Source organism: Bombyx mori, chromosome 4, assembly GCF_030269925.1.
Source record: "Bombyx mori chromosome 4, ASM3026992v2".
Taxonomy (NCBI): domain Eukaryota; kingdom Metazoa; phylum Arthropoda; class Insecta; order Lepidoptera; family Bombycidae; genus Bombyx; species Bombyx mori.
In genome coordinates this window covers 6,228,426-6,250,851 of record NC_085110.1, presented here as the reverse complement: position 1 = coordinate 6,250,851, position 22,426 = coordinate 6,228,426, and the positions used below count along the sequence as shown (strand labels likewise).

Genomic DNA, 22,426 nt, shown 5'->3' with positions numbered 1-22,426 from the left:
ACTGATTACTAAACGGAATTTCAAAATAGTACATATTTTTTCACTTAACTTATAAATGATATTAGGAATCTAGAGGCTCCGAAACTACTGGACCGATTTGAAAAATTCTTTTTCCATTAGAAGCCAACATTGTCCCTGATGAAAATAGGCTACTTTTTTTTAAAAAAAATTATTTTTTTATTTTTGGTTTCATGTGTGTTTTAATGTTTCCGAAGCGAAGCGAGGGCGGGTCGCTAGTAACTTATAAATGACTTACCTTCGGATACTTAAGATCAACAAGCTCGGGATATAAATCGTCAGGGTTGGACTTGTCCACGAAGTAGTAATACGAGTAGCTTTCGACTTCGGTATCGTTGAACGTTGCAAACGCAAGATATGAACCGTCCCGAGAGAACCAAGTCGCTTGTCCGGTATACATAACGTCCTCTGTTCAAGAATATATTGAAATCAACTTAATATTTTACTATATACCAAGTGTTCGAATTTCTTTTTAATTGCCGTATAGGCAGACGACCATACGGTTCACCTAATGGTGGGTTTAACGTCGCTTATGGACGTCAGCAATTCCAGAGGCAGAGCGAAGCCGCTGCCTACTGCTTAATACTCTCCACAAGCCTCGTTTGAAGAAGGACATGTCATAGCGCTCGGGAAACACCGTGAAGGGGAACTCATTCCAAAGTCGGATGGTACGTGGCTAAAAGACCTCTGGAAACGCACTGTGGATGAACGCAGTGGCTCCATGTAGTATGGGTGAAGTCTACTCTGATGGCGGGTGGAGTAAAAACGACATGATATAATTCCTCAGAGCACTCTAGAAACGGTAACGCCAATAAAGTACCACCCTAAAGCAATCACAAACGAAAATTTATTTCCACGGATTCGTATGCTCGGGCCTACTTCGAGCCATACGGGTAAATACCAAAATCCTGCGTATTTCTGCTCCAAGCAATAATTAAGACGACTGAGACTTTTAGACCCCAGACTTAGACTAAATATGGGTGATGCCACTTACTTTGTGATCTCAATGGGCTCCAGTTTTGATTAGCACCAGTGGGGCCGAGCGCTTGGCATAAATACTTATCGTTTTAGCATTATTATTACTGGTGGTAGGACCTCTTGTGAGTCCGCACGTGTAGGTACCACCACCCCGCCTATTTCTGCCGTGAAGCAGTAATGCGTTTCGGTTTGAAGGGCGAGGCGGGGCAGCCGTTGTAACTATACGGAGACTTTAGAACTCATATCTCAAGGTGGGTTCCGATAGCCACTTAACATCTGGTGGGCTATGAGCTCCAACTAAGATGAAAAAAAAAATTATGACCACATTTACCACTCTGGCTATAACCTAATATGCATAGTTATAGCAAAAACATTATCGTTTGTGCCCACGATTTTCGACTCTAGCTGAACTTAGACGTAGTTTTGATTTTGGTGAACTTGGACATTTCACTCGGGTGACAGTAAAATTTTAAATAGATGTATGTACGGAATCATTTATTCTGTGCCTGTGCAAAGTATGCTCTATCTCTATTTAAAATTTCCTTAAGTCACAAAATAAAAGCTTTGTAAAGATTAAATAGTTTTTGAACTTTTAGAATACTGAAATAAATGTTTTATATTTCTTTTATCGGTCTGTATTTGAACGGACTAAAATTACGGGAGGCAGAAGTGGGTACAGGAATAATTTTCAAAGAAGAAAATAATTAAATCGCTGATAATGCTAATAATTAGGTGAGAGAAGTCATATCCAGAAGAAGTCCGGCTCGTGTACCAGTATGAAACATACATAAACAACCTTATGTTTACAAATTGATTTTTCTAACATCCTTTCTCTGCGGAACGAGAAAAAGCATCGCATTTCTCCAACTTCGATATATCACTAAAATCTACATTATTATCTATACTAATATTATAAAGAGGAAAGATTTGTTTGTTTGTTTGTATTGAAAAGGCTCCGAAACTACTGAACCGATTTGAAAAATTCTTTCACTGTTTTGAAGTTACACTATTCCCGAGTGACATAGGCTATAATCTTTTTTGAAAAGAATTGGGGATCCTTCCTAAAACTCCAATAATGTAACCCAAGGTGTAAAAAAATTACCTAAAATATTCTTTACATCGCCTGCCCTGCGAAAAATTTTGATGATAGAATAAAATAATGTACTACGACTTTGTAGAACACCTTATTGTTTACAAAAAGTGTTGCGACAACATATCTCTAAATATTGTAGTTATGCCGCAATAAGTGTTCTTTTATTTTAAAAAATAAAACAACGTCAAACATCGTTGAAATTTTTGTTAAAGACCCGAGCGGAGCCGATGCGGGCCGCTTGTTTTTTATACCTTCGTACACCCAATCGGTGTGTCCATTGTATATGACTCCGGGGATACCGTCATTCGTAAGTTGAATAGCTTGATTCCTGTTCTCGGGTAGGTAATAAACGTTGTTGTTAAGCACATAGGCGAGGGAGTGTCCACCGCCGAAGATGCATAACTGGAGACGTTGGCCATTCGCGATGTCGACGGATGTCCTGGATTGGATGAAAATTATCTATTTGCGTAATTATTGCGTGTATTATGATCTCATAGTTATTTTGCATCCAAACAGCTATGCGTTCCGAATTGAATAGTAAAAAAGCGAAAAAAATGGATTTTTTTATTTCTGATTAAATGAAAAAACCGTCCCTATTCTTATAAAGAATTGTAGTAACTAAAACATTCAGATCTGTCTGACCGAAGTTATCGTCAATTTACCTAACCTAATTACGACTCAAATGTATCACAACGTAGGTACTTACGCTGTAGCTATATTGTACAGGGCGAACTTGGCTGTCGTTGAATACCGGTAAACCTATAAAACAATAAAGGACTTATTGCATTATTCGATAATTATTAAAAGATTATCAATATCTTTATCGTGTTTTATAGAACACATTGATAAGGAATATTAAGTACAATTTAATCGTAATTGGGCACACTCGACCAAAACTGGGGCTATTTAAAAAAAAAAGGTTTTTTAAATGCATTATCAACGTGAAACAACAAATCCTAACTGTAAACTTATGTTCTCTTAGAAACTATACTTATTTAGAATAATTAGCCTCAATAGCTTAATAGTTAGATGTCTGCATCTTGTCGTTTTTCAGTTTGAGATGTTATAGGAACATGCTTGGTAGCACTTTCAATTTAAACTCTATTTCTACCTGTGTTTGAAACTACTAAACTATAATCAGGGAAGAACTCACAAAATCCTGTACTTAATTATTTCCGTAGTAACACTTACTTGTTGAACTTCACTAGGAGCCAGAATGTAGGCTCTATCAGCTGACAGAATTGGATTGTTAGTATTCAAAAATGCCTGTCGAGAAATTTTTTAAGTTAATATAATGAGGTCAAAATTGGTTTGTCATAGAGATAGCCGATACATCGCAATAACCTCATCGGGCACATACCAGTGCTCTTTCTGACATAAAGGCCTTTACAAATTGAAATCCATTATAATTACAATTTCTAATGGCTTTGGGCTAGAAATAAACAAGATAACAAACAGTACCTTTTCACCAACATTAAGAAATAAAATCAGTCTTAATTGCATTCAAACTGAAGTGAACTTGCCAAATGCACGACAGTAACGATAATGGTAGTAACTCGTGAGGGCTTTGTTTGTTGTAATAGTCCGCGTGAAGCTGGAATAGCCCCTTATGCTACCAGCGAATAGATAGGAAATTGATAAAAATATGAAATACAGTATGTTATTTCTAAAACATTGAACTGTACACTTATTATGTAGCATAAATCCAAAAAATCGGCATCAGATCCGAAACAAATCTAAGTGCATGTACCTACTGAAGTTGGCGCACCGCAATCATACCAGCATAGTAAATTAATTACCTTAACAACTTGGGATATGATGTCTATACCTACATCATAAGCCTACTCGGATAGACAGCACTATTTACAACAGCGACAGCACAATCAGTCTATTTTAAGCGCCAAAACATACGATCCCGTTTGCACAAATATTATACAATACTGTTCCATGAGACTTCGATATCACATCTCAAGGTAACCACCTCATGATGTGACATTTATGGGTTTCGGTAAAAATTTAAATCCGGTGGATCGGTTTATTAAAACTCGCTTTACACTGGACGCCATATCTTTTTGGTAAAGAAAGCCTACAACTTCGCTTTAGAAGCTGATGAATAAATACTATTTGTAGGCGTTCAGTAGGTATGGTATAAATAATTACGAACCATAAGATCGCCAGCAACAAGTACACTACTTGTCAAAGTTTGTACATTGAACATGTGAATACCAGGTTCACCAGCAATTGTGTACGTGAATTCTGTGTCTGAAATTCAAAATTATAAGGCTTTTATTTTCTTAAGGGTTTCAAATAACAATAACATATAAAATAACAATAACCTATCGATATTTGCGAAGCATAAACAAATAAATAATATAGGTAACGTCTTTATACCATCTCGTCTTTATATCATCTCGTCTTTAGTACACCTTCTGTTACATATTTCCCAAAAAAAGTTTCAATTTTCTTTTTATCCCTATCAAGTGTACTTATATTTTTTTATTGTACTACGAAATTAGTACCCACATCAAGATATTTTCGAATAATGTTAAAGTTCTTAAAACTGTAGGTGTAATAATTTCCTTTTAAAAGTATCATAGATCTCAATTAAGTAAAAATAAGATACACTGAAGACATTTTGAGCTTAGTATTCTAATAATAATTATCGAAATTACTATGTATGGATTAATATTTTAATTTTTGTTTTTGTTGATCATTCCATATGTTTTCAATTTTTAGTGGTGTACGTAATGTTTAACATATTTATCTATTGTCTGGCACTAGCAAGAGTTTTTTTTGTTATTGATGAAGATTGACGTCTGATGAAATCTACGATAGGTATATATCGCATTGAGTGGTTAAATTAACGGAAAACAAATTATGTTTCTTTCTCCTAAGAAACAAGCAGGACGATATTTCAGGCATACATGGAACCAGTCATTATAAATTGATTCCTAAGCTTTAAAACCTCTAAAATATGTAGGTTTAAATAAATTTTAAAATAAAATACAAGTGAGAACCACAGATAAGATGTACGCCTTGACATATTTCATTTTTTTTTAGTTTATTCATTTGTACACTGTTTAACAGATTGCAAAAGAGAATATCTGTTTGCTGTCTTTCTGACGAATAAAATCACCAATGAATTCATATTATGATGACGATTTCACAATCTCGATTACCAACCAGAAATCCAGACGCCGGTAAAACCTCGTTGCGTAAATTGTCCTGTAACGAACTCCTCCAGAGTGAAGGAGCTCTGGCTTGATGCAGTTGTAACCACAGCGGCTAACACGCACCACCACATCCCGACCTTTATTACAAATAGCAATTTAATCCAACGTTTCATATGTCCCATTGCATATTTGATGATATTTATCACTATTATCATACTCCTGCCCTTCTCCCAGTCACCTGGGGTCGGTACAACAAGTTTTCTCCAGCCGTACTCCTCTATCATATACCATTTCTTCCCTCAATCCCCTCTTACACATATCGTCTTTCACGCATTCCATCCATTTTTTCTTAAGTATACCTCCTCCTCTTTGAAGATAATTTATAGGCTTAATATTTAATTTATCCCAAACAAACGAGTCGACAGGCGACTTCAATCAATACACAATAATACTAACAAGCTGCTAATATTTAGTAATTTATGGTAGTTAAATCAATAAATTTTCGTTAATCATAAAATATGTTATTGCACTTACCATTTTTTTTTGTAATATGGTGGATTACAGAAAAAACTACTTGCGGTTGGCTTGAAGCGCCAACGCGACTAACTTATCTAATAAAATTACCATTTTATCCCATTGATAAAGAATATCTTCTGATAATGATAATTGACCAAGTTTTCTGTCGTCACTTGTAAAAAGGTCGACTGAATTCTTCACAATAGATTAAAAACAAATATGGGTGATGGACAGTGTTTGATACATATTAAATCCTGTTATCCTTTAAGGTACTCAGTCGTTTATTCATTTCTAGTCGTTTTTAAAGTTCCCGTTAATAAAATCACGGTGGCTCATACGAATCAAAATATTGCTATCGAGTGGTGCAAATCCTAGTCCAGGAATCAACTGGTCTAAAAGGAATACCTACTAGTCATAAAATTAAAAGTACCTATTGTAAGTCCGCAGGGTTCCTACCAGTGTTTGATTCAAAGTAGTCATCTGTTCCGGTGCGAAAAAATATTAGCAGTCATTTTATTGGTGGTAATACCCAATGGTGGTAGTAAGCCCAATCATCATCATCATCCTGGCAAAAATCATAACAGAAGAGGAACTTCTTTATTACTTTTAGGGATGAGCTGGTAATTAGAAGTTTCAAGTCGTCGTCGTCGTCGCCTAAAGGATAACACGTCCGGTGCATTCATTGTTCGCGATGCACCGGTGTTCGAATCCCGGGCGGGTACCAATTTTTCTAATGAAATACGTACTTAACAAATGTTCACGATTGACTTCCACGGTGAAGGAATAACATCGTACCCGCAAAATTATAATTTGCATAATTACTGGTGGTAGGACCTCTTGTGAGTCCGCACGGCAGGTACCACCACCCCGCCTATTTCAGCCATGAAGGAGTAATGCGTTTCGGTTTGAAGGGTGAGGCAGCCGTTGTAACTACGAGTATACCTTAGAACTTATATCTGAAGGTGAGTGGCGGCATTTACGTTGTAGATGTCTATGGGCGTATATTTAAAGTACAAAGGTTTTTTTCAATTGCAGCGAAACAGGCATTTGGCCAATCTCATGACTAATTATAATTATCAGCAAGACAAGAGGTACTTAAATAGTTGTGTGCGTCCTTATTTTATTCAATATTCTTTTCAATTAGATACCAAGGTTTTTTTCTTGTTTTATATGTTTTTTTTTTTTTTTTTCCTACCTAAGCTGAGAGCCTTGAGAGGCTATGTCAGCGTAACCCTAACTTTTGTAGGTGAGCTCACGGGGCTCAAACCTGATGACGTTGCTAACACGAACCCTAGCAAGAGCCGTGCTTCGCCAAATCTACCACCGGATCGGAAACGCGACCCACTGAGAAGATCCGGCGAGAAACTCAGTGGGCTGTGTCTGGGAGTTAATTTACTCGTCGAGCCCTTCGTCGCAAGCGACGGGTTCGACGAGAACGGTGACCGGTGCTTGAAGTACCTAGAAGCACCGTTAGTGGATCGGGAGGATCCGAGATGACGTGTTTTGGGCGACGTCGACTGCTTTCCATTCTGTCCGCAGGATCGGGAATGTAGTTACCGGCGGCCACGATGAGAGGGTTCTCGTGTCGTGCCGCTTTATCGAAGTGGCGCATTGACGCCGACTGCATATACTTACTGGTGGACTCTAAGTCCAGGTCGTCATGGAGGTCGACGTTCCTGACGAACCACGGGGCTCCGACGGCTATCCTGCAAAAACGGGATTGAATGACTTGGAATGATTTTAAGTGTATGCGGGCCGCGTGAGCGAACACTACACTTGCATAGGTCATGACGGGGCGTATGCAAGTTTTGTAGAGTGTCACCTTATTTCTAAGGGACATTTTACTTCGCCTACATATCATCGGGTAGAGACGTCCTAGAATGAAGGCGGCACGGTCGCGTACCGTCTTGATGTGGGGGCGGAATGTCATCCTACTGTCGAGGGTGACGCCTAAATATTTGACCTTCGGGGCCCACGGTATGGGCTGGTCGAACATCGTGATTGGGCGAACGGCGGGGGCGGGGGTATTGACGAGCCTAGTCGGGAGGGGGATGCTCGGCGTGGTGTTCGGAGGGCGACCCCTTTTGAAGAGCACCGCTGTGCTTTTCGTGGGGTTAATGTCGATGCGCCACTTCCGGAACCACTGTCCCATGGTGGTAGCTGCGGTCTGGAGTCGTCGATGAAGCAACGCCTTCTTCCTACACGAGTAGTAGATGGCGGTGTCATCGGCGAAGAGCGCCAGATGGGTCTCCGGAGACCGGGGTATATCGTTGATATACAAACTGAATAGTAACGGGGAGAGGGCGGAGCCTTGCGGGACTCCGGCTGTGACGTGACGGGGCCGGGAACGCGTTCCCTCGTCTCGATATCGGAACGAACGGTTCGACAAGTAGTCTCGTATGATGAGCACGAGTCTGTCTGGCACTCCCATGTTATACAGTTTGTATATCAAACCGTTGTGCCAGACTTTGTCGAACGCCTTCGCTATATCGAAGAAGAGGGCTCCTGTCGGAATGGGTTTCCGCCTGTTCAGCCCTAGTAAGATGTGCTCCGTGAGGCGGTGCACTTGATGGACGCACGAGTGTCTGGCGCGGAATCCAAACTGCTCGTCTATAAGAATTTTATTCGCGGATACGAAGTCCCAGAGGCGTTTACGAAGGAGCCGTTCGTATAGTTTGCCTATCGCCGGGAGGAGACTGATGGGGCGGTAACTCGCGGTTTCGTTTTTCGGTTTGCCCGGCTTGTGTATGCCGATAACGTCCGCTTCTTTCCACGCCGCGGGAAAGATGCAGTTCGTCATAGCAGCATTTAATATGGTGGCCAACATCGTTATCAGTTGGGCTGGTAACAGTTTAAGCGCGCGGTTGCGGATGCCGTCGGAGCCGGTTTTATATGTTTGTTCGTCTTTTTCTTAATAATCTGCATTAGAAGAAGTAAATAAAAATAGCAACTAAAACCAACTACTTGTTTGAAAAGTATTTATTCAACATACAGTGACTGGAATATATAATTGGACAGAACAGAATTTATATGACAGAAGGATCTAACACATTTTCACATAGCTGCGTGATTCGTAGGAAACATTCAACGTCTTCCGATTAAACCATGACGATCAGCGTTCCACCAAGTGAGCAGCTTTCTAGACTAATCATTAGACAGACATCAAACATGCCTCCTGTATTCTTTTGTTTCTCTGGAAATATACTGTAAACGGCGCCCTCGTTTAACTAGTTCACGATAGACTTATTGACTTGAGCATTTTTAATTACGGCTCCATTCTCGTCACATTTATCGCTCGCACATTTATCGCCGGTCATAAAATTCCAGCAAGTCAGTTCAACTTTGCTTAGCAACAACTAATCGACAACGTCCCAAGACGTCTACAAGTATCGCCAATATCTCGTTGTGACAATCATCAAGTCAGCGTAGGACCCGCGCACATCCTCAGAGCCGAGCTTCATATCCCCCGGCATCGTGTTAGTGACCGCGGTACTCCGACGAATTAAATCATAGCTTTCCCTCCAAGCTTGCCTTTCTATAACATTGTGTATAAAATAAATTCAGACGATGACTGATATCTTTTTTTTACAATTTAAAATCCATTCGAGTTTCCTGTGCACTTGAACCTAATTCATATGCTATTATTAGTTAACACAGTAATTAAAAAAGTACTTCTTAAGAAAATGCTACCTGAAAGAAAAATGTCGAAGATCGACAGTTATATTAGATGAGTATGAGCTTGTGAAGTGTCACTGTGTTTTAATATGAAATGTGTGAGTGTTATGTTTGATAAGTGGTGTGATTATGTAAATGTTCAATGAATGTATGCAGGACGGACCATGCTAATGACGTCGGTGGGGCGGCGGCCGACGTTGCTCTAGTAAGCGACGTTCATACTCGGCCATGTGCTGGCGACGTTGCTCTTCCTTTATTGCAATCTAAAACGGATATGAATAATACAGTCAGTACTTGTCGTAAAACAATTACAATTTACCCAAGATTCTTTCTCTTTTTTAATTCTCTAAATCAGGGCTGTCCAAACTACATACATACCTTTGCAGGCTAATTATATTTACTACAAAAGCTGGAGGACCGCAGACAAATATTTTCAAAAAAATTATAATAGGTAAAAGATAAATTCACTTTTAAATGTCACGGGAATGGAATGTTACAAGAATAAAGATAAACTATACCAAATATTGATCAGGTATATGTTTTGACAAAAAATTCTATTATCCAAAACTATTTTCTGATTAAAACATGCGTCGCGGGCCGTTGTCTAGACAGCCCTGTTCTAGATGGTAAACAAATAGCCCGAATCCCTCTTATATAATCACCCGATATCATAACAATGGACTAAATGGTTGCACATTCCCATAAAAGCTGACAATACCCTACACCGAACATTGTCCGTTTATAATAATTTCGTTAATCAGTTTTTTATTATGTGATCTATATCTAGGCTGGTAAAATAAGGGACTCTGACATTTTCAATCATACACGAAATTTCATTTACCTGCTACAAGTTACAAATAAATTTAAAGTTCATCACTTCTGGAGATTCATCATTTAATATTATAATTTATTTTATACTAGCGACCCGCCCTCGCTTCGCTTCGGAAACATTAAAACACACATGAAACCAAAAAAATAAAAATAAAAAAAATATAAAAAAAAGTAGCCTATGTTCATCAGGGACAATGTCGGCTTCTAATGGAAAAAGAATTTTTCAAATCGGTCCAGTAGTTTCAGAGCCTATTCGAAACAAACAAATAAACAAATCTTTCCTGTTTATAATATTAGTATAGATATAGATATATATATAGATAATTGAACACCAACATAATAATTAAACTAAAACAAATGTAGATTTTCAGAGATCTAAAATTTTGGAATATATTTTAATAGTATCTACAATATATTTAGTTATTTAATTCATTACATACTGTCATCTACTTTCAGCACAATTGGTTAATTCACTTGGGGGCTTTGTGAAGTTGGGGTGAATGGCTACTTTAATATATCTAATTTAATTTATTAAATAAATATCTAATTTAATAACTTATCATGGTTTAATCCATTTACAGAAGTACCTGATTAAAGACATTTTCAGTTTTCGAAATCTTACTCTTCTAATAGTTAAGCTACAAGGTTCAGTATGATATTCATGTAACTACTAAAGTTGCACACTTGTACCTCTAGTTATGAATAAATATAATTACCGTTTCAGCAGACAGTGGCAACCAGTAAATACATGGAGTTGTTTTTGTTTTTCTAAATAAATCATCAAGTAATTTTGCAGGAGCCTCTTCTTCTTTCTTTTTGAATTTTCTCGCTGTAAGAATAAAAGCGTAATTTTATTTCCCCTTTTTACATTTTCAGTCATATATGCAGTTAGAGACGTATATATAAAAAAATAATACAAATTTTGAGTTGTAATTGAAACTAAGGTTTATGGTATAGACCTGGTTCGGGGCTCCTTTCTGGGGTCCGATGTCGTCTTTTCTCAGATGGACGCTCTTCACGTCGCAACTTGTCTCTCTCTTTGTCTTTATCATTTTTGCCTACATCCCACTCCCTCATAGTTCCTTTACGCTCCCATGACTTTTCCTGCATATAAAAGTGAATTCTTTAATTTTCTTAATTACAAGAACAAAAAAAATCAATAAAAACTAAAGGCAAACAATTTTTATATGTGACAAAAATAGACTTCTTTTATATTTTTCTAAGTCCTCATTCATAAAAATTAAGAAACCGTACCACTTCTGCCTCTCTTTTCAGATCTTGCTCCCGAAGCCAATCCTCAACTGTTCCTGGAATTGCCGAAGGTGGAGCACTCTCTGCTTCCTCACTGGATAATGCTTTGTCAAATGCTTCTGTTGTTGAAAAGTCCACATGTAAAGTCTTTGGATTTGATACAGGCCATGTCACCCCATGCAAGGCATGTCTTGTTTCAACAGCTTGACTGAAATTAGTAGTTAAATATATCATAAGTACATTAATATCAGCAATTTAACTGTGGAACATTATAACAAAGTTTTAAACAAAATTATACTTACTCTTCAGTTTCATATTTCACATAGCATTTAGATTTTATTTTATCTATCCAAAACCCATTTTCCTCTATCCTGCCAGTTCTTTGCAGTAAGTTTTTGAGTTGCAATAGTGTAAATGGCCTGACTAAATTGGTGATAAAGAGTATATTTGACTGTTTGTGCCTTGGTGGACTGGGCGGTCTTGCAATTATACTGTCTTTTTCTTTGATAATCGATATTTTTCTATTGGAGTTAATTTCCTTTAGTTTAACGTTTTCTTTGTCTTTGTCATTCTCTTTTCTTTCATCTTTTTTCTTTTGTTCAACATTTTCTGAATTATCTATAACAATTTTGGGCAAGACAGGCCGATCAATTTTCTCTTTAACTTCTATTCTTTTATGTTTCTTCTCTTCAATAACTTCATCAAATTCAACAGGTTTAACATTTGGTATGATATCCTTCAACACATCAGTTGATATAGTGATTGACTTCTGTGTTGTTAGTTTACTTGGTCTAGATCCCCATTTTCTTTTCCTATTTACAACAATTGGAACAATTTGACCATTTGGTACAATTTCACTTTGAGATGTTGTTGTTTCATCTGACTGTCCTAGATCTTTCCTATTGCTGCTATTATTGTTTGATGAATATTTCCCATTATTGCATTTGGTCACTTCATTGCTTTGTCCAGAATCTGTTGAAGTTTTTCTGGATTTCTCTACAACATCAGATTCATTAATAACTTTTGCATTTCCAGTGTTTGTCTCTGGTTCATTGCTGTCTGTTTGTCCCTTTTTAATACTTACCTCAGCATTATGATCCACAGTTACTTCTAATTCCTCACTGGTTTCAATATCCTTTGATTTACTTATCTCCACATCTTGTATTTCCATTTTTGATTCTTCTGGATGTAATTCTAATACCTCTGATTTATCAACAGAATCACTTCTTTCCCTGCTGGTTGACTTATTGTCATTGGATTCAGTTTCATTTATCTCTGTTTGAGATGTGTCTTTGGTAGTTACAACAGTTGTTTCCTCCTTTTCAATTAAAACAGTTTCATCCTTTAAGGTATCTAATGTTGATTCATTATTTTCAGTAACAGACTCAGCATTTGTTGTTTCAACAGTTTTGTCTTCATTTGTTATCTCTGTTTTTTCATCATTTATGGATTCATCAGTATTTTCATTGTTTACTTCAGTTGTTTCAGCGGCCGCAGCTGATACTGAGTCAAGTTTGAGTGAAGCATTTGTTTCAGGTCTGGGTGATCCAACAGTTGTATCAGCAACAGGATCGTCCTGTACAGAAGCACAAATTTCTACGACATTACTAGATTTTATACTGCTTGAAGCATCTTCGGATGATTCTTCAATTGATTTATTTTCTTTATTTGTTGTAGACACAGAAGTCTCTACTTTGGCCTCTGTTTCACTTTGAGATACTTCATGATCACTTTTCTCTTTATCTTCATTTTCAGCGTCTTGGTCTTCTTCTTGGCTGTCTTGATTTTTGTCAGTGCCATCTTTATCTCGAAAAGATCTTTTAGAACGGTGTTTATTTTTTTTCTTTTCTTCCGATGTATCACTAGGGTTATCACTAGAACTAGTAGCTCGCGAGTGTTTCCTTTTTTGACGCGGCGATCTTTCAGCACGTTCTGGTGTAGATGGCGGACGTGTTAAGCAAATTTTGAGTTTTTGTATTTCTCCACCATCACCTGATCCCTCAGCAGTTTTAACCTGCCAAACTTGATCCGGAGACTCGTCCACATTTTCCCCTTTGGCGGGAGTTTGTGGTGGTTTACGTTCCTCTTCCGCCACGGGTACAGCTACACGCACTGGACTTGCTTCATCTGGAGAATCATTTTCTGATGAAGAAGATTGTTTTCTACGTCGCGTTCTTGTTTTCTTTGCTTTTTCAACTTTTACTTCAGGAGAGGCCTTTGCCTTCTTACTGGCGGTACGCTCACTTTTCCGACGCATCCTCACCTAAAATAATAAGTACATTTATGTACACGGATTTATGTCATGAGGATTTTACATAATATTGTGGTATTACATACGCTTTCGTCTACAAAATTCACTGTTTACAATAGCACGAATTCACAATAACACATAAAGAGCACACGACAATTTACAAGAAACCCACCATTTTGAAAAAGTATCATTTCTTTTTAAAGAGTTTTATGACCTGGTAACTAAGACTTTTAGGTCAAGTCTTATTTTAATTTTAATGAAAACTGTTAATATTAAATTGTTTTTATACTGTTTTTAATATATTTGTATATCGGTTTGTAAGTGTTTATGTCTTTTAATAACTCTGCAAGTTGCGGCGCGGCGGCGAGCGGGGTCAAAAATCGGACTTAATTTTCATCAAATTCATTATAAGTAGGGATGTTGCATGAAAAATATCGATGTTTTTAAAACACTTGGTGTGACGTTTCGATACATTGAATTTGATGAAACAATCGATTTGATTGATGTTTTTATTTAAACTGTATTGATGATGGTCTTTGAGTTTCATTGATCTTCTTTCTTCTTCGAACATAAAGACTTTTTATTCAATTATTGCTTATTGAGAAGTAGGATCTGATAGTAATTAGCTGGTAACTAATTATGATGTAGTAAAATGCATGCAACTGTCCACTTGAAGACAGTGTACTGAGGCAAAAGAAGAGAAAAACATTGTAAAACGTTGTAGGAATAATAATAGCATCAACCTTCGCAGTCTTACTATACACTTAATTAAATATAGGAAACTACTATCTCAGAGGTGGTTGAGGCAAAGCTTTTAATAAATAAATAGATCCATATCAAAGCTCAGGCCTTGGGGTTCCATGATCAATGGAACCCTCCATTAGTAAACTGTAAACAAAGTGCGAACGTCTTTAACTTTGTTACACATCATGTAACAAAATTCATCAATGTATTGTGTTTTGTTATACAATTCCTTCATCGTGGAAGTCGTTTGTGTGCACACGTCCTTACGGATCCATCAGATCTAATAAATCTTGCATTAGACGCCTTCAGCTCTAAAACGATGGATTATGGATGGATTCTAGTAACCGTACTCCTTGAACTTTGTGCTGTAGAGAGTTCAACGTGCAACCTTGCTCAAACATTAACCCACTGAAGCTTTCGCCAGATCTTTTCAGTGGGTCACGATTCCATTCCGGTACAAGATTCATTCGCGAAGCAGCCGCCCTTGAGTAGTTAGTTACGTCTCCTCATGAGACGGTCGGGCAGCTGTTAGCAAATCTCATCCATTCTAGCTGAGCCCATGCTCGCCCACCTGTCCTGGTGAAACTGGAATGTCCTCCAGGCATAAATAATCCTTTATTAAAAAAAACCCAGTTTTAAATATTTGATACTTGTAACCAGTCTCTGAGAAAAATAGTTAGTAATTTTCGGATAGACATACAGTTAGGTAAATGATCCTAAAAGGTTTTTTCCTTTGAAATTGGTACCTTATATATCTACTTTGTCATTTAATTTTTACTTTCGCGGTACTAAACATTTGCTTTAGCAAAACAATTTAGGTAGGAAGAAGTTTATTGTCATATAAATTTTAAGCTCAAATTTATTTGTTGGAAAATAATTTTAATACACAATCGATGCTAATTAAATAAAAACAAAGTCATTGACAGAAGGAAATAATACCAAATCAAATTAAACATTATATAATATATATTTAATTAAAATTATATATAATATTTAAGTGAAACTTCTAATGCGACTTCAAACAAGGTTGCGTTAAACGTTTAACGCTACCTTACTAGAAAGAGGCAGATCCCACGAGTTAAAAAGAATTACAAGTTTCAAGTTGTAATGCAGCTCCGGTAACCATAGGTGACTCGTGAGCTTCGTCTCCACAAACAACACCTAATAATCCATACATGTTTGTACTATGAGATCATGATTTGGTTTTCCGGCTCAAAAAAGATAGAAAGTTAATAAATGTAGATTTAATGACATTAAATATCTCCGAAATATTATTTTATGTAACATCATTGTAGGTGTTTATAAAAAAATAAAAAAGGTGTTTATATAATCATTACTATGTATAGTCCTATTTCTACTTATATTACTTGTTTCTGGCCATTGTAAAATTAAAATCAATCATGGCGATTCTTATGAAAATCGAATTATCGGTTACGTCAATCCTTACTGTGTGTCTACGCCTTAGTGATTACGGAAAATGCTCCCTCACTAATTGTCAAAAAAATCATGAATGAATGCAATGAATTCTAAAATTTCTACAATTTGTGAATCAGAAAATTCCACAAATCAAGAATGATAAGGTATAATACGACACAGACTGTTCTTGATTAATAGATTATATTCAACACCGACAAAAGTATCATAAATCGTAACTCAACATTCATCTGTGCCTTTTGTTTCAGGTACTATGGGCCTTTTATGTCTTATTTCTGTGTCGGCTTATTATTTCCGTATATCTAGTCGTGACACAATGTGTGTAGAATGATAACGAACATTCTTTATAATCGTCATATGTTGTAAAATCATGGGTAATCAAAATAGTTGCTGCTGCTATCGGAGTCCATCTCCCATTCGCAAAGATATAGTAAAGTTGGAAGACTATCTTCCAGAAGGAGAAGTAAGCTCAAATAACATACAACACATCAGCGAGAGGGAGCCTGATGATGGCGACATCGATCCATCGCAAGATCCGATGGCTGGCACCATTTTCATGGAACGTTCTAAAGCTTCAATAGAGAATGGTATGACTAGGAAGCGGAGCCAACATCAAATAGCTGACAATAAATTAAAGAAAAGCAGTTCCTGTTCTACAATTTACTTAGATGATAGTACTGTGTCTCAACCAAATTTGAAAAACACTGTGAGGTGTGTAGCACTTGCTATTTACTATCACATAAAGAATAGAATGTCTGAGCGCAGGTTAGATATTTTTGATGAGAAACTTCATCCTTTGAGCAAAGAAGGTGTGAGTGATGACTATGATAAATACAATCCAGAGCATAAGCAGATTTATAAATTTGTAAGAACATTATTTAATGCAGCACAATTAACTGCAGAATGTGCTATTATTACTCTAGTCTATTTAGAGAGACTTCTAATTTGTGCTGAACTTGATATTGCACCTTCAAATTGGAAAAGAATTGTATTAGGGGCAATCTTATTAGCGAGTAAGGTATGGGACGATCAAGCAGTTTGGAATGTTGACTACTGTCAAATTCTAAAAGATATAACTGTTGAAGATATGAATGAGCTTGAACGACAATTTCTAGAAATGTTACAATTCAATATCAATGTTCCATCGAGTGTCTATGCTAAATACTATTTTGATCTACGTACACTTGCTGAAGCTAATGACCTAGCATTTCCTAGTGAGCCTCTTAGCAAGGAAAGGGCACAAAAGTTAGAAGCGATGTCACGAGTTATGGAAGACAAAATAACTGCTGAAATTGTAAAAAATGGTATTAAGAAATGGTCAAGTTTAGACAATGTTAATGCTGGTGCTGGAGTAAGACGAAGTGTAGCCATTTTGTCTTAATTCATGTTGGAGCCAAATTTATTTCCAAAGTAGTAAAAAAATTGACCAAGTTATGATTTTAAATAATAACAGAGGACACCAACTTTTGCCTTCTACAGTGAGATAACATTTTACATATAGAATAAACATTCAAACCACAAGTAAGTTTATGTTAAATGAAAAATCTCACATTTCATAAAAAAGGATCATTATTTTGTTACTTTATTTCAAGAGTAAGTGTAAAATTATCCATACAAAATTTTAATGATTGTACATAAAATTATTTTTCAATTAAAATGATGGTTATCTTAAGTATTATTATTAAATTGCAATTAATAGAATTGAAAGACTAGTAAGTGGTCCAATATTATTTTATGTTATTTAAAAATACAATTAAATGAAACATACTTTATATTGGCTTCCAATTTTGTGTTTAATTTAAATTTTCTTATGTTAAGTTTCTTCCATACTTATTGATATGCTATTTTGTAGTTTTTAGATTTTATAGTATGTGCAAGTGCATTTTGACTGACATAATGATCTTTTGATTGTGGTATGGATGTATTGTAGTCTTTATTGTCAATTTTATTACATTGTCATACAGCATTTAAATATATCTGAACTGAATATTAATAATGCCAAATTATTTTAGATAACAACTATTTGTGTGATCATTATTCATATTTAAAAATGTGTTAATTTATGAACAAAACAATTATTGAAACAGGAAGTTTTGAATCTGCTGTTTCGTATTTATTTATAAAATATATGTGTATTAAAAATTCAATTATACAATCCATACTTTATGTATCTTTCAATAAAACATTTTATATGAGACTTAGTGGTATTAATTACTACAGTACACACAAGTACTGTACTGTTTAATATCCTGTTTCTGTTATTAAACTTCTTATAATACAGTTGTTGCTATAACAAAATGAATATTAAAAAACAACATGAGATTATATTTACTAATTTTTATTCACTTACATATAACAATAATACAACTCATAAAAACCTTAAAAAAAATCCATATTACAGCTTATTCAGTATATCAGATCTTATGATCTTATGATAATGGTTTCAAATCTTTCAAATAAGCACTATAGTTCTCAAATACATCTATAACATCACTTTTTTTGTTAATCTGTCCATCAAATTCTGGCCCAACAGACCATAAGGTTTCTAGATCATACATTTTTCTTGTGCTATCTGAAAATATATGTAGTGCAATGTTGCCTGAAAAGACAGTTTTAATTAGTTATTTTAAAAACTATTAACTTTGTAAGTTTTATGCATTATAAAATATGATCTTACAACATATACTAGTTCAGATAAATCTATTAAGACCAAATGAAATTAGTATTACTAGTAGTGGTTTTTTGTGGATTTGTTATCAACATTTCAGTAACATTTTTAGGCCAGGATGATGAAAATCATTTTTTTATTGTCATTCATGGCAGATCACCTATCTAATGGTGAGTGATTACTGTCATTTAACAAAGTGGGAAACGCTAAGGGTGCAGCCAAGCCTGTGCGTACTGCTGAGTACTATCTGAAAACCTCGTTTAATGAAAGATATGTCATATCATATGGACATGAGAATGACAAACTCAAAATTACAGCTTTTTTTTTTTCATCTCAAAAACATTAAAAATTTATTAAAATCAAATTGGCTGTTCTAAGTTAATTATTTTATGCAATTCTCCTGTAAGAAATACTGAGATTCACGAATACTTAGAAATGCCGACTGTTCGAGAGGAAGTCAACAAGAACAGGAAGAGATATAAGGAAAGACTAAATGAGCACTCAAATGAATTGGCAAGGTGCCTGCTAGACACAACTGGAGATGTGAAACGTTTAAAAAGATGGCAAATTTTAGACTTAGACCAAAGAAACTAAATCTACTGCTGTAATTGATGACATTTAATGTAATGTCATCCACAACTCGAACCTCTTGGAACACATCTGATTATGGCTATATAGCCGATTGCAGATAAATATAGAGAAAAAAAAAATGCTATTCTCCTCATCTAAGTTGGATCGACTTTGATTTGATAATTTTGAGGTAATTGCAGTGATATAAAAATATCTCCAGGTTATGTACATACTGAATCTTCCTCTAATCTAAATATGGTGGATTGGTCGTTTTATTTATTTTAGATAGCTGAATGAACTCATGGTTGACATTGGTTACATGGTTACATCTGATACAAATTAATTAGAAATCGACACTTCATTATGTAGTTGTTCCAATATGTTATAAAAAACAAAAAAATATATATAATAATATGTTGTAGGTTGAATTTTGAGTAGAGCTCTTTAACACAATTCCTAAATGTATTTACATGAATGAAAAATAATATTACCTAAATCCAGTGCAACCCATTGACCTGAATCTTTTCCTTCAATCCTTGGAATAAGATCACTTTGACAACGTTTCTTTTTGTAGACTTTCCTCACAAACTCTGCAAGAGCTTGAATATGCCTCTTACTGCGGGCACTCACAATGCAAATATAATCAACATATCTGATGTCCTGGGGTACAGTTGCCACGAAGATATCCCTAGAATTCTCACGCTTAAGTAATTCTACGAGATCTTCTATTTCAAATACTCCTGACTTTCCTCCTGCAAATGAAATTGAGTAAATAGGAATTAGTTTTATTACTGTTTGTAGATCATATAGTACTGGTTGTAACTGACTTGAAGTCACAAAGCAGGTGGCAGTATTCAAGCTGTGATATCTTAACATTAAGTAGGCCCTAAGCAATACCCATCTAGTTCAGTAAAAATTAGATAAAACTTTGTGCATAAATTAAAGTAGTTCTTTGATTTGCATTAATTTAATTATCATACTTACTTTCTAAATTTATACCATCAAATTCATCACTTATCATTGGATATTTATCCATAGTAGTAATAATCTCATCAGTAGTATGTTCAATAACAGGCGAATTGTTATCCGTTATCACCTGGTACTTGCTCGTTAAAGCTGGTGATGGCGTGTTATTTGATTTGGAAGTTTGCCTAGGATTGTTTAAGCATATTCCACAGTGTATTTGCCTAATCTTTGGCTTATCAACAAAACATTTTCGTGAATTGTTATGTAAACTACGAGTACGTAATAAGAGGTTTCTTATCATAATGAAGTTTAAAGCAGTAATCGCAGAATAAAATAGAATTTTAGAGCGTCGAATGTAGAAATTTGAAACGAATCTTTGGGAAAATAAACAAACTTTAAGGTTAATTTAAAATTTGAGACATATTTTGAGCTGTCATTTGTCAATCACTATCAGATGTTGTCAATCAGATTTCGATAACGAAGATTTTGTAAATTGTTTTATTATTTTAATTTAGTGTTCATTTCTGTTTAAACCCAAAATAAAAGTAGTCAATTCTTCACGTGCTCTTTCAACAAAATCGCTAAATTTCTCCCATTTAACTGGAAAATTGTTTCATTTCATTTCATTCTCTTTTTGTTCCATTTGATTTCATTCAATTTCGTTCCGTTGTTTAAAAAAGTAAACTATTTTATTTCGATTCATTGTAAATTTTTCATTTATCGAAACATTTCTGTTTTTAAATTATTGAAGAATAAATAAATTCGACGCTGGCAACAATGTTACAAATGTTGATTGCCGTAATAAAAAAAGAGGAAATCATTTTTGAGATAGTGGGATCTTGTATAATCTAGAGATCTAGCGACAAAGTGGGGGCCATGAGCGAATACAAGGCTTAGGTAGGTAGGCAAGGATTGCTTGCTAACAACTGCCCGTACACTTCCAGAGGAGGCCTATTAGTTTAAATGCATCTATCACCGGATCGTAATCACAATCACATCACTGAGAAGATCCGGCACTGAACTCAACGGGGTGGATTTTTTTTGGAAGGAGATATTACGGGTGACGTGGAGGGATTTCTAGATTTCCACCAGGACAGGAGGGCGAACACGGGTTCAGCCAGGAGGGGTGATTTTCTAACAGCTGCCCGAGTGTCTTCGAAGGAGACCTAATAGTTCAAGGGCAGTTGCATCGTATATGGATCTACTACCGGATCGAAATCACGACCCGATGGGGTAGATTTCACTTCGAACTCCTTGACGAGTTCGATGAATACGGTTACCAGGCTCCCTATGCCTGCTCCTCCAGCGATTTTCATGACGCTTCGCCTTATTAAAGTAAGGGTGGGCTAAGGACTAAGGCTCTCGTCGAACTCTTTAACGAGTTCGAGGATTCGAGAATTAAATAATAAGGAACCGTTGGAAGGCACTCTGGTCGTGCATAGGTATACCTAGTGTTAATTATAATTTAATATACTCAACCCGAAAACTATTAAAAATCGTCAAGTACGTCTTAGCCATAAAATGATAAATGCCAACCAAACTGACACGCGATCTTGTTCAGCATCTTCTTACAATCTCGAATTCAGGTGTCTATTCTATCTAGGTATCTAAATACATAATACTTTACTTCGGAACTTATTTTAGAAACAAAATTTTGGCACCATGTAGTATTAAGGCGGATTTATAAGTTTTTTTTTTCGTAGATTCATGGACTAGCTCACGGCCCACCTGGTTTTAAATGGTTACTGGAGCTCTTAGACATCGGCAACGTAAAGACCGCCACCGATCTTGAGACATCTAAGTCTCCGTTTTATAGTACAACGACTGCCCCACTCTTCAAACCGATACACATTACTGATTCACAACAGAATCAGGCAAGCTGGTAGTACCTACCCGTTTAGGCTCCCAGGGCGCTCTATCACCAATGAAACCTAAGTCACTATCATCGTGTCGGTAAGTGACGTATCTCTTACTCACTAGGTAACCACTCTTTGTTGCTTCCTCATGAATATAACACAATATCGATTACCGTGAAGCCAGTTTAGAGGAGCGTTGTTGTGGAAAATTGCTTTTGCCATCACTATAATAAAATACAATAAAATAAAATACGATGTAGATTAAGCGCATAAGTAACACATTTAAGAGCTTACAATTTTATTATTCGTAGCAAAGTTTTCCATTATGCATTTTTTTGTTGGACAGGAGGAAATCGCCAGATTTCCGCCCTCCCCTGGGGATGGCGGGCGGAGAATGTCGAA

The 22,426-nt window shown here is 36.0% G+C and overlaps 3 protein-coding genes across 4 annotated transcripts in view; 1 reads left to right on the top strand and 2 right to left on the bottom strand.

Annotated features, from left to right (window-relative positions):
- Acci (apoptotic chromatin condensation inducer-like protein) overlaps positions 1-14,170 on the bottom strand; it is a 28,654-nt gene extending 14,484 nt beyond the window's left edge. The window contains exons 1-13 of one of the 2 annotated variants that reach the window (XM_062677073.1): positions 13,959-14,170; positions 11,838-13,798; positions 11,539-11,743; positions 11,244-11,388; positions 11,001-11,113; positions 9,622-9,716; positions 5,797-5,818; positions 5,273-5,399; positions 4,254-4,351; positions 3,281-3,355; positions 2,796-2,848; positions 2,341-2,528; positions 257-426 (exon numbers count right to left, since the gene is read on the bottom strand). In XM_062677073.1, coding sequence (XP_062533057.1) covers positions 257-426; positions 2,341-2,528; positions 2,796-2,848; positions 3,281-3,355; positions 4,254-4,351; positions 5,273-5,399; positions 5,797-5,818; positions 9,622-9,716; positions 11,001-11,113; positions 11,244-11,388; positions 11,539-11,743; positions 11,838-13,798; positions 13,959-13,961 — 3,255 coding nt within the window. In that variant the 5' untranslated portion in view covers positions 13,962-14,170. 2 annotated transcript variants of the gene reach the window in all.
- Positions 14,171-15,900: 1,730 nt separating this feature from the next.
- On the top strand, positions 15,901-18,161 carry LOC101745726 (cyclin-Y-like protein 1). The gene is made up of 2 exons (XM_004929175.5): positions 15,901-16,110; positions 16,213-18,161. The coding sequence occupies exon 2, from the start codon at positions 16,335-16,337 to the stop codon at positions 17,343-17,345; it is 1,011 nt and encodes a 336-aa protein (XP_004929232.1). The 5' UTR covers positions 15,901-16,110; positions 16,213-16,334; the 3' UTR covers positions 17,346-18,161.
- A 125-nt stretch (positions 18,162-18,286) lies between these two features.
- On the bottom strand, positions 18,287-20,917 carry LOC101741971 (uncharacterized). The gene is made up of 3 exons (XM_038010565.2): positions 20,187-20,917; positions 19,694-19,954; positions 18,287-18,563 (listed from the first exon to the last, which is right to left on the bottom strand). Exons 1-3 carry the CDS (start codon positions 20,467-20,469, stop codon positions 18,394-18,396), a joined length of 714 nt encoding a protein of 237 aa, XP_037866493.1. The 5' UTR covers positions 20,470-20,917; the 3' UTR covers positions 18,287-18,393.
- Between the last annotated feature and the right edge of the window lie 1,509 nt (positions 20,918-22,426).

Bases quoted from the DNA above. Each gene is read 5' to 3' on its own strand.
- LOC101745726 (XM_004929175.5), top strand. From the start codon at position 16,335: ATGGGTAATCAAAATAGTTGCTGCTGCTATCGGAGTCCATCTCCCATT.
- LOC101741971 (XM_038010565.2), bottom strand. From the start codon at position 20,469: ATGATAAGAAACCTCTTATTACGTACTCGTAGTTTACATAACAATTCA. The intron at 19,955-20,186 runs GTAAGTATGATA...TTTCATTTGCAG, and splicing joins TGATGGTATAAATTTAGAAA to GAGGAAAGTCAGGAGTATTT. The intron at 18,564-19,693 runs GTAATATTATTT...CTGTCTTTTCAG, and splicing joins ATGGGTTGCACTGGATTTAG to GCAACATTGCACTACATATA.